This window comes from Chinchilla lanigera, unplaced genomic scaffold, assembly GCF_000276665.1.
Source record: "Chinchilla lanigera isolate Chin_1 unplaced genomic scaffold, ChiLan1.0 scaffold00057, whole genome shotgun sequence".
Taxonomy (NCBI): Eukaryota; Metazoa; Chordata; class Mammalia; order Rodentia; family Chinchillidae; genus Chinchilla; species Chinchilla lanigera.
In genome coordinates, this window is record NW_004955458.1 from 11,840,323 (window position 1) to 11,852,240 (window position 11,918).

An 11,918-nucleotide genomic window follows, 5' to 3' on the forward strand; every position below is an offset into this window, starting at 1 on the left:
CTGCGTAGAACACACCAGAAGTTTGTCATTGCCACCTCCACAAAAATTGATATCAGCAACGTGAAAATCCCCAAACACCTCACTGATGCTTACTTCAAGAAGAAGAAGCTGCGGAAGCCCAGGCACCAGGAGGGGGAGATCTTCGACACTGAGAAGGAGTGATACCAGATTTCAGAGCAGCGCAAGGTCGATCAGAAAGCAGTGGACTCGCAGATTTTACCAAAAATCAAAGCCGTTCCTCAGCTCCGGGGCTACCTGCGATCTGTTTTTGCTCTGACAAATGGAATTTACCCTCACAAATTAGTGTTCTAAACTTCTTACTAAGAACCTAATTAAATAACTGATACATTTTAAAAAAAAATTGAGAGTTTGAAGGGATAAGCAGATGGCGTGAACAGTATCCACCCTTCAAACAAGGCTGGTTGCACAGCTGTCCAACCCAGCTTCACTTTTGCTTTGACCCTCTAGGCTCTGTAGGTTCCTGCGCGTGTGACCCATAGCATGGCGGGAGACAGCACAGGGAGGGGGAAGGTGTGTGAGGGAGCTGAAGCTCTCACCCTGAGGGGCGGCTGTGGGGGACAGGAACACACGCTACTGCACAGGAGGATCTTGTCAGCGTGTAGCCATCCACTCACCCAGGAAAACCACCTTTTGCTTGTTACTCTGTCTTGCAGTCTCTGGAAGAACTGTCTTGGTGAGTACAGGTGCTGGGACTGAGACTGGGCACATCAGCTACACCCTGAGCTGTGTTCGGAGAAGGAAGGAAGTAGACATTCTCCGTAGCGCACCGCTATGGAAAGGGAGCCGTTAGATAATAAATGCAAAGAGCAATGCGCCAACCATTCCGCTTAATGCAGTCTTAAGAAATAATACATAATAAGTATATGTAGATCATGATGCATGGAGCATAATTACCTGCTATGAGGTCCGTTTGTATATGATGTCTGAAGGGTTGCATAATGGGATATTTCCAGGGGTCATCTGTGGAGAGTGAGAATAGAAGTAGGGAATAATGACTGTGACGCACTAATATTTCCTGATTTGATTTTAATAAAATGAGAAGACATGCTTTTATAATTCAAAAAAAAAAAAATTGAAGAATAGAAAAAAGCTATTCTTTTGTGCGTCAGTCGTTTCCTCCCAAAGTAGGCAGCTGTCAACTCCCGAGCCAGTACCCCTTGCTACGCTGCTTACACACTTCATCACTGAAGAACCGCACGTCACATCGCGTGACAGCTCATTACGGCAGCGCAGCGCGGCTCAGCAGTGCCCGGCATCCCGGAGGATCTGCCTCCTCCTTCCCGCGCGACGGCATTGCCAAGCAACCGAGCCGGTCTCGCCTTCCGCGCAGCGTGTCTGTTATTTTGTGTCCATCCATGCTATTTCATCCCCGTGACATTTAGCAAAACTGCTTTTTATGTCAGGTAGAAAGAAAAGGAAAGCAATCTCACTGCCCAGTATGAAAGGAGTGGAAAAACAAATTCGAACGCCACCATAGCATGATTTTTTTTTTTTTTTAATTTGAGAGCTCTGCTTCGTTGGCTACTTCAGCCTCAGCTCAGACTTCGTTTAAAGAATGTTTCTCACTTCAGAGTGCCTTAAATATAATAGATACTTCCCAAGTGTCTACACATACATTTAAAGAGATACTGTAATATTGGGACCCAAATGATGGTAGTTGGTTCGCTCTCATAAGTTACTAGTGTCTTCCAAAATTCTACAGACAGCCTGTAAAAATTTAGTCCTAACCGAGGCTCTTATGAATGCCGTGGGTATTTATGACTGAATTATAGGGACCCACATAACTTAGTCCCAGGAGATTTTGGCTCTACGTTTAGATATTGCTATAGGACGTTTATCATTAATGAACAATGGGCGCATAGTCTAGTTTCATCAAGTGTGCAACCTGACCAGCACCAGCCAAGGTCTTAAAGAAAGCAATGTGACCCTAAAGACTTTTTCTATATACTAAGAACAATTATCTTTATAATTTAAAAAGTTAACCAAAGACTTGATATATTATTAAAGCTGCCTTATTGATTGCTGGTGATCCCACTTGACCAAGATACGTGATCCTTCTAATGTGCTATCAACTAGGTTGCTAGTGTTCTGTTGAGGCTTTTTCATCTGCATTCTTTAAGGATATTGGCCTGTACTTGTATTTTTTATTAGACATGAATTCTCGTACCTTGCCCTCATTCTTGAGATTGCTCAAGTTTCCGGAGGCATCTTCCCTGAGAACATGATACATTTCTGTTTCCACTCATTTGGAATAATTAAAATCAAACAATCCTGTTTTATTCCACTGGCTTCATTCAGATAAATACAGAGGATCATTTGCATTAGCTGTAAACATACTCTCAAAAACATGCAATCATAAGTTTTTAAAGAACATCTTCAAAACTTCAAGGAGATCAGCTATTGGGGAGACAATGCCTTGGCAGAATTAACACAAAATAAGTTGCTTTGTGTAAATTAATCTCAGTGTTGTCATTTCCAACTTGATCTAGATCTCAGGGAGTGTTTCAGACTACACAAACTAAAGAAAGAACTAGAATAAATGAAAATAGTATTTCATTAATTCTGGTCTGTGTCTTGCATGTGATGATCCACCAGGTCCAACTGATGAGACACAGGAAAAGCGGGGGGAAACCTGTGCACTATTACCATATTCAAAGTCCCAGAAACAAGAGGCACACCACACGCACAAGGTCACTTGTGCCAACAATGATAAGGAGGCTGACCAGCAGGAGCGAAGGAAAACCCCAGCCAGGGGAGTTTCGGACCGGCTGGTTTGGGTAATGTCAGTGGGCTGCACAGTTAGGGGTAGTCCCTTATAACAGAAATTCCTGAGAATGTTCTGTTTTTACAGTGTCTGAAGGTTACGTGGGCTCCGACATGAGATAAGCCACGGATGTAGATGTCTTGTCATGCACAAGACAGGATCAGACACTGTTCCAGATCTACACAACCCAATTCTACACTTCGTGTTTCTTTCCTGAGGAGTGAACCTGGGCCTTGTACGTCCTATGTCTCTATGACTGAGCTACAGTCCCAGCTCCCTAAGTCCAAACACTGGTGGGGGGCACTGGGAATTGAATAAAGGGCCTTCACCCTGAGATACATCCCTGCCCCTTTCTTCATTTTGAACTTTGAGATGAGGTCTCACTAAGTCACTAAGTTGCCCACGCTGGGCTCAAACTGTGATCTTTTGCCTCAGGTTTCCAGACTGCTGGGGTTACAGGTGTGGGCCACAGTACCCCTGGCTAAATCTATACATCTTTTCATTGCTCCACTGGGGATTCATATAGATGGAAAACCTGTAAAAAGTAGGTTTGAATATGTACTGAATTTTCCAGAATACTACTGTGAATAGGAAAATTCTGTGAAGTCTCAGAAAACAAAATTATACTTGGTTCTGTTCAGACTTTACTAAGAATTGCTTACATTTTAGAAAAGTCAGGTTATCCCACTTATCCCCCTTTTCTCCATGTATCTGTACTGTTTATACAGAATGGCTTCTGGTGTTCTTCCCGGAAAACTCAACTTTTTTGTGAGTGTAAATGCAAGAGTCTGATTAGTTCATTGGGTCCAGGATAGTTGTGCTCAGCCATCTTTATTTCAAAGACTATTATTTTATTATAAATTGATTGCTTACTTTTCTTATATATATTAGTTATTTTGAAATTGTATGTTCAGAATAGAAGCTATTATTTATGGGTTCTACTTGAGAATTGTGAAGGGGAGTTATCAGAATAGCTTACTTTTCTTTTTTTGGGTTTTTTTTTTTTTTTCCCCGTACCAGGAATCGAACTCACGACCTTGCACTTGCCAGGCAGGCGCTGTGCCGCTGAGCTAAATCCCCAGCCCCCAGAATATCTTATAAAAAGACAGCGTTGGGTCTGTCTGTAAAGGCTACATAGTCTATGATTACGTTTATGTGACAGTCTAGAAGGTCACTATAGAATAGGGAACACATTGACGGCTACCGGGGACCCGTGGTCCGGGGCAGGGGCTGGTTACAAAGGTGCGTGGGGGGAATGAACGAAAGCAATGTTAACATTTTGAACCTTAATTGTGTTGACGATTATGTGACACTAAGCACTTGCAAAACCAGTTAAAAAGTTAATTGCACTGCGTGTGAATTTAAAAATAGTTGAATAAACTTTTAAAACTGGGGCACAAACATAAATAACACTCAGAAAATTAAACAACTGAAATGGCAGCACTGGTCTCAGGGTTAAGAACCAGTGAAGGAGGCCATAGCTACGCCGATGATGTCCTTGCCTCCAGGGTAAGGTTCGTATCTCCAGGGACTTGACTGTTTGCTCACGTCAGGTACGGCGCCATTCTCCTGCGAATGATGTCAGATGTGCGGAGAAGAAATTTCCTTTTTTTTGGTTTGTTTCATTCTTTTGTTTTTGTTTTTTTCCGGTACCGGGAATTGAACTCATGACCTTGAGCTTGCCAGGCGGGCGCTGTGGCACTGAGCTAAATCCCCAGCCCCTAGAAATTTCTTTGTATTGAATTCATGACAATGAATGAGCTACATTTCAACCAAAGCCAGCAAGTTATTGGCACTTAGGGTTAAAACCTGGGTTGATAATTCTAGTACTCTTTTGAGTACACTGTATTGCTTTACAAGTTTTGTGCTGAAGTTAAAAAAAAGAGTACTGTGAATTCTTAAGGTTTTTTGTTGCTGGCATGACCTATAAAATAAAATTAAATTAAAATTAAATTAAATTAAATAAATAAAATGCCAGTACTTGCTTTATAGTACCACCTGAGTTTACTGAGAAAGCAAAAGAAAAATAAAACCCTGATTTTCTTAGCAACATCACTACTCACACTCCTAGAAGGAAAGTATTCTGTGACGTCACTTATACTGACAGAGAATACAACCTTCTTGTAACAGGTCAGTGTTTTGGCTAGGGTGTTAAAGGCTTTTTGCCATTTACAGTATATTCTGTAGGCTTCTGAAAGTTCTTGGGGAATCTTTAAGATGTAGAAATGCTTAGTTCACTAATTGAAGGTAATTAAAATAGTTAAGGCGTAACATTAATAAAGTGACTTCACTTGGATAATATCCAAATAATAGGTGTAAAAACAGTGAATTAAGAGCTCTTTAATTTTCCTTGCCAAACAGCTATTCAGTTAATTGAACTACATAAATACGTGGCAATAATCTAAACTTAAATACTCATTAACTGATGCCCGTGTTAGAAACCTGTTATTTGAATCTAACACATGTGGCTTTCTAAAAGAAGAACCAAATAAATGTTGGTTTAGTAGATTTGCTTATAATAATTGACGGTGGAATTGGACGTGAATTAAAATAACTTAAAAACAGAAAACAAAGCCTGCCACGATGTCTTACACCTACAATTCCAGCTACTTAGGGGGTTGAGGAAGGTCTCAAGCTCCAGACCAGACGGCACAACTTAGTGAAACTTGGTCTCGAAATAAACAGTAGACACGACTAAGGATGGGGTACAGTGGTAGCTGCTTGTCCCGCACATACACAGTCCCGAGTTCAATTCCTAGACTTAAAAATGTTTGCCTTAATCAATTGTAAACTGAGCCATTAGGTCGGGATGAAGATTGCTTAGGCACGCGGTGCACATTCTAGCATCTGACCTAGTACACAGTCAAGCTTCAAGTGCATTCCTGTTTCAGTCACTCATCACTAAGTGTGTGATTGTCCTTCCAGCATCAATTTAGAATGGGTAGTTCTATGATATATCTAACAGCAATGGGAGTAGGGGTGTAGGCAGAGATGAAATAAGACTGGCTATGAATAGTTATTGAAACCGAAACATTCTCTGCTGTCTGGGTGGAGCTGGTGCTGGACTTGTCTTCCCTTTGCAGACACCTAGAAAACTGGACAAAATATAAGAAACGTTCATTTTAAGGTATTAGACAATAGGTCAAGTAAGGTTGTTGACCCTGAAGGAAAAGGGAGTAAGTTATTTAAATCCAGTGATGAACTCGATTTTTTCTTCTGAAGGGACTTTCCGACTATAGAGTTGGGAGGTGGAATCCAAGAAGAGCAAAGTGGTCTCTGAGGAGAAGGAGATGGGGAGACCAAGGTAGCTGAAATTTATGGAGCCAAAAACTTAGAGGAAAGAGACATGTAAAAAAAAAAAAAAATAAGGGGGAGAAAGAGAAGGAAATAAAGGGAAAGGAAAGAGAGGAAGGAAGAAAGAGAAAGAGACAAAAAGAAAGACAAAAAAGAAAGAGGTGGAAGGGAGGTAGGGAGAAAGAAAGAAAGAAAGAAAGAAAGAAAGAAAGAAAGAAAGAAAGAAAGAAAAGAAGAGATAAATATGTTCAAAAAGTTGGCAAAAATATTATCTTGTTCTCTTTATGACTATGAAGTTAAGAATTCATAGAGGGAAACATTAAAGGGTAGTTTAAAAACTACTGAGAAAATATAAGCTGAAAAATTCTCTTTCAGAGATCGGAGACATTTGAGTTCTAAACAACAAAGTTAAGAGACAGGGTTGAACACTAGAGACACTTATTAAAGACTTCAGGAAAATAACCTCTTTTCCTACTTTTTCAGTTAGTGCATATTAGCTATATAGATTAATGGAGTTCATTTTGGCCAATTTGGATATGCACGTAACATTTTAATTTTTCCCTCAAACACTCCCTTTGCTCCAAGAATAATCTTATAATAGTAAGTTTAATCCAGTTCTAGGGTAAAAGCTATTCTAGGTCAATCCTAACAAAGCTTAACAAGAACCAAAAAGATCAAGCTATTTTGCAAGTAAATTGTTTCAAAACAAGATTAAACACTTTAAAGAAAAATTTAAAACTCTGGACTTTAAAATTCAGTGAGTAATAAAAAATTGTTAGGCATGTGATAAAACAGAAAAAGCTAACATTAATACTAATACATATATACTAATACATATTTATGTATACACAATACACATATGGGAACTAATGAATCAATAGAAGAGAATCAAGAAATGGTGGAATTCACATGTGGAGGTTTTCAAACACTTGTTTTAAATATACTTGAGGACTTTGAGGAAAACATAAACATAATGGAGAGATAGCAGATATAAAAAGGATGTAATTGGAATTTTAAAAATGAAAAACACGGTATCTGAGATAAAAGATTCAGTGAATGGGCTCAAAAGTAGATTGAAGAAGATGAATAAACTTGAAGACACAGCATTAGAAATTATCCGAACTGAGCACAGAGAGGAAACAAGGACCTTAATAAAAATAGAGCCTCTGTTGGACAATAAGGAAGCAGACTTTTATACATGTAACTGGAACTGCACAAAAGCAGAGGCCAGAAAGCAGAAATTTTTATTTGAAAAAAGAATGGCTGAAATTCTGCATTTCCAAATTAAATGAAAACTCTAAACTCATATATCCAAGAAGCTCAAGAAACTCCAAGCAAGATAAACACTAAGAAAGCTACATCAAACAACATCCTAAATTGCTGAAAACAATTTTTAAAAGAACATTAAAAGCAGGCAGAGATAAAAGGAAAAAATCCTTTATATGGCAACAAACCTTAAGAACATCTGCTAGAATGGATTTTACAGTGTCAAAGGACATAAAAAGTCCACCTAGAATTCTGTACTGAATGAACATGTCCTTCAGTAAATTAGCTCAAAATAGAAACTTTTTCCAACAGCAGTTTTTTAAAAAATTGCTACCAGAAGAGCTTCATTATGAAAACAAAATAGGAAAGGAAGTTGTTCAGACCGAGGGAGAATAATAGCAGATGAAAATCAGAGCTGCTTTTTGCAAATGGAGAGGGGAGGGCAATGGGGAAAAAAAGAAACAAGTTGTTTCAGGTACAGGTACAAATTCTTTATGATGAATGTCGTCATTATAAATATATAAAATCTGATGGGGAAAAAAGAAAATCAGAAATGTTAAGTATGTGGGTGAATATAAAATAATATTTTCTTTTAAGATTTCCTTCAAAAATAATTGACTCTTTAAAGCAAAGTTAAATAACAATGCACTTTGATGTTTATGAGTAGAAGGCAACATTAACATGAAGAATAAAGAGGGGTTGGGGCTGGGGATTTAGCTCAGTGGCAAAGTGCCTGCCAAGCAAGCACAAGGTTGTGAGTTCGATTCCTGGTACCGGAAGAAAAACCAAAAGGGGGGGGCAGGGTAGGTGGGTAATAGAAGTATACTTTTATAAGGTTTTGTTTTGTCTCATCCTATCTTGTTTTGCATTGTTTCATTTTGTTTTATACTAGGGATCAAGTCCAGGACCTTCACACTGAGCTACATTCCCAGTTCCACACTTCTTTCGTTTTTTATTCTGAGACAAGTTCTCACTAAGTGTTTAAGTTGCCCAGGCTGGGCTCAAACTTGGGTCCTTCTTGCCTCCACCTGTCAGCGTGCTGGCTGGGATTACAGACTGCATCACCCTGCTTGGTTATAAGGTTGTTTATTATATGTGAAATAATACAATATTATTAGAAGATAGAATGTGTTGGGTTAAAAATTAATGTTGCAAATCCTAGGGGAGAAAGCACAAAACTAGAACAAACTACTAAGAGAGACCGCATGGAATATTTTTAAACATTCGCTTAATCTACAAGAGGAAAAAAAGAACAGAATGAATGTGACAAACAGAAAACAAGTAGCAAAAGGATAGCCTTAGAAGGAACCACAATGTTAACTGCAGGAACCATAAATGTCTACACATTTCATTTAAAAAGCAGAGGTTATCAGATCGGAATTTTAAAAAACAAGACTCAATGATTCTGTCTACAAAAATGAAGATGTATTTTACATAAGAAGACTCATGTAGGATAAAGGTAAGAGGATGAAAAAATGTATACCAAGTAAACACTACAGTATGCATGCGAAAGTTGGGGTAAAATTATTGATATCAGACAAAATTAGCCTCAGAACAAGAAATATTGGCAGAGATAACCTAACGCTGGGTGACGAGTGTGTGGTAGTTTGTTATGCTACTCCCTCCCCCTTTATACATGTGTGACATTTTTCTTAATAAAACTTTAAAACTTGAAAGGAGAGAAATATGTGTTCTAACAAAATTTGTGTAGCGGGTGTATGGGTAGATGGAATATACCAGTCACTTATTTCAGTTACTCTTTTTGAAACAAAAAGGAACTTTTGCTCTTCTTCATTCACAGCCTCAATTTACTCTTTCCTTTTTTTTTTTAACTATTCTAATTCCCCTTACAATGATTATAATACATATATTTTTGAAATAATAATACCTATGGGATTTAGGGAAGGTTTATACTTCTCCTGGTGAATATGGACACTGGATTCTGGAAAACTGCAGAGGATTTCAGTTTTCTAGAGTTCCCAGGGTGAAGTACACATTGAAGCATTTTTTGCAACTCATATTTTACAATTTTTTAAAATATACCTGAACAGGAACCTATGTTTCCCATCATTAACAGAATATATTTTGGTGGGTGTAGTGGCACACGCCTGTAATCCCAGCACTCGGGAGGCTGAGGCAGGAGGATCGTTGTGAATTCGAGACCAGCCTGGGCTACAAAGTGAGCTCAAGGCCAGCCTGAACTGCATAGCGAGACTCTGTCTCAAAAAGACCAAAAAAACCCAAAAGAAAACAAAAAGAACCCAGAATATTTTTCTTTCTTTCTTTTTTTTTTGCAAAAACAGATAAACAATTTTAAAATATAATTCACATGACAATAAAACAATCTACAGAAGAATTGCTGTAAATGGCATGTGGCCCAGCAGAAAAAAGATTTTCATTATTAAACTTTCATTCTCTCCATTGTTATTTATCATCTTTGAAATCTGCAAAGATTTCATGGAGTTTATCATAATGAGATATTATTTCCAATCTCAGACAAGGTTATGGAGATTAGCACTAAGTTATTATCCTCCTTTTCAGAGATCAGAAATACAATTTATCTTTTCTTTCTTAGTTTTTAAAAAAACCACGGTCTTGCTATGTAGTGCAGGCTGGATTTGAACTTTTGATCCTCCTGCCTCAGCATCTCAGATGTTAGGATTACAGGTGTGCACCCTTCTTTGCAATATTTTCAGGCCAGAAGACCCCCTTAGAACAGGTATGTCCAACCAGTAGGCTGTAGGTAGCCCTGGACAGTCCCTACTGTAACCCCACAAGATTGTAAATTTTTAACATTATTTTATTTGTAGCAATATCGTTCATGACTCAAAAATGTGATAATGGCCAGGCATGGTGGCACACACCAGCAGTCGAGAAGCTGAGGCAGAAGAATTGCCATGAGTTTGAGGCCAGCCTGTTCTGCTACATAGGGAGTCTAGGCCAGCCTGAACTACTTAGTGAGACTCCGTCTCAAAAAAAAAAGTATGATGTTGAGCACTCACTGTGTAAACAACAATATAGCAGAAGGCACATTCTAGTCAGGCATACACAGTCAGAGAAGATCAAATAGAAACCCGTATATCAGATGGGTCTCGTAGTTCAACCTCCCTATGTGTGTGTATGTGTCTGTGAAAACAGATGTTTATTTTTTAAGTAGACATGTAAGTTTTTTTATTTAATTATAAAACTTGGACTTAAATTACTTTGTAAAATAAGTTAAAATATTGTTTTAACAGTTTTGGTTTAGTAAGTACAAAAATGTATTTTTGTGCTTATGGCATTGTTATAATTACATATACAGCATTATTAATACTAGGAGAATAAATTGTTGTTATTAATTTAGTTTTGGAATGAATAGAGCTGCAAGAAAAATTTGATCAGGTCTCTTTACTAGATTTTTATAGAACATACCTTTCCACACAAAAATATATTCCTTGCTTCACAATCACCTTGTGCATGTCATGACTTCTTTACAGTATGTGCATCATGAACAACTATTCTCAAGGACGAAGCACGCAAAGAGTAAAGTTAGATGAAAAATTTCTGAGGAGAACTCGCTACGAATTGCAACCACTTCCGCTGAACCAGACACCGACACATTAGTTTTGTAAAAACAAGATCAAATAGCCCTCTAGTTTTATATATGATGCTCTCTTTTTTTGATGTTATAATTTTAAAAAAAACTCAAAAGGAAGTGTTGTTAATTGTATACACATTAACTGTAGTACATATTTTATATGTGGCTCAAGACAATTCCCCTTACTTGCTGCGGGCCAGCCAGTCAAAAGGTTGGAAATGCAAGTCTTAGTCTAAATTGAAAGATATTCATTCTTTGCTTAAAACCCTCCAGAGTTCTGTCCTCAGGAAAAAGCTTTCTAGTTGCTTGCATTGCTTACAGTAGCGGTTCTAATTCTGTTTTTGTTACTTTTTCTCGTTGCTGAGACATAATAACAAACACCCAAGAAGAAATCCTTGATCCCAGCATCACACACCCGGATCCAGCCCCCTCCGAAAAGCCCCACCTATGACCACATGAGGCTTTGGGGGGACATCTAGATACAAGCATTCATGTAATGTTTGTGGCAACTCTATGAAGTGGAATTGTTATTATCCCCATTTTACAACAAAGGTCAGACCAAAAAAAAAAAAAGATAGCTAGGAAATGGCAGAGCTAGAATTTCAGACTAAGTAATGGGCTAGATACAGAGCGTGTACATTGTTGTCATTGTTTTCTGTTGTTGTACTGAAGACTGAACCGTCAGGCATGCCAGGATGTGCTCTCATCCCCACCCTACAGGATGTGCTTTTAACCCCTCAAGATATAAAGAAGCCTTCTCTGTTTTAAATTTTGACCACATACTTGAGGATTTACTGCATACCAAACTGTCCCAAGGGTTTGATATATCATAGTAGTTTGTTCCTGTTGCTGTAAAAAAGGTGACATTGGGTAATTTATAAAGAATAGAACCTTATTTCTCACCATTTGGGAGGCCGGGAAGTCCAAGTTAAGGCACAAGCAGGTTTGGTACCTGGTGAACGCTGCTTTCGTTTCCAAAGATACCACCTTCAATGT

At 38.3% G+C, this 11,918-nt stretch overlaps 1 protein-coding gene across 1 annotated transcript; it reads left to right on the forward strand.

Annotated features, from left to right (window-relative positions):
* On the forward strand, positions 1-351 carry Rpl6 (ribosomal protein L6; the record flags this gene model as incomplete). The annotated part of the gene is given in 1 exon segment (NM_001282363.1): positions 1-351. A coding segment is annotated over 1 exon segment (312 nt), but the record flags the coding sequence as incomplete, so codon positions are not given.
* Between the last annotated feature and the right edge of the window lie 11,567 nt (positions 352-11,918).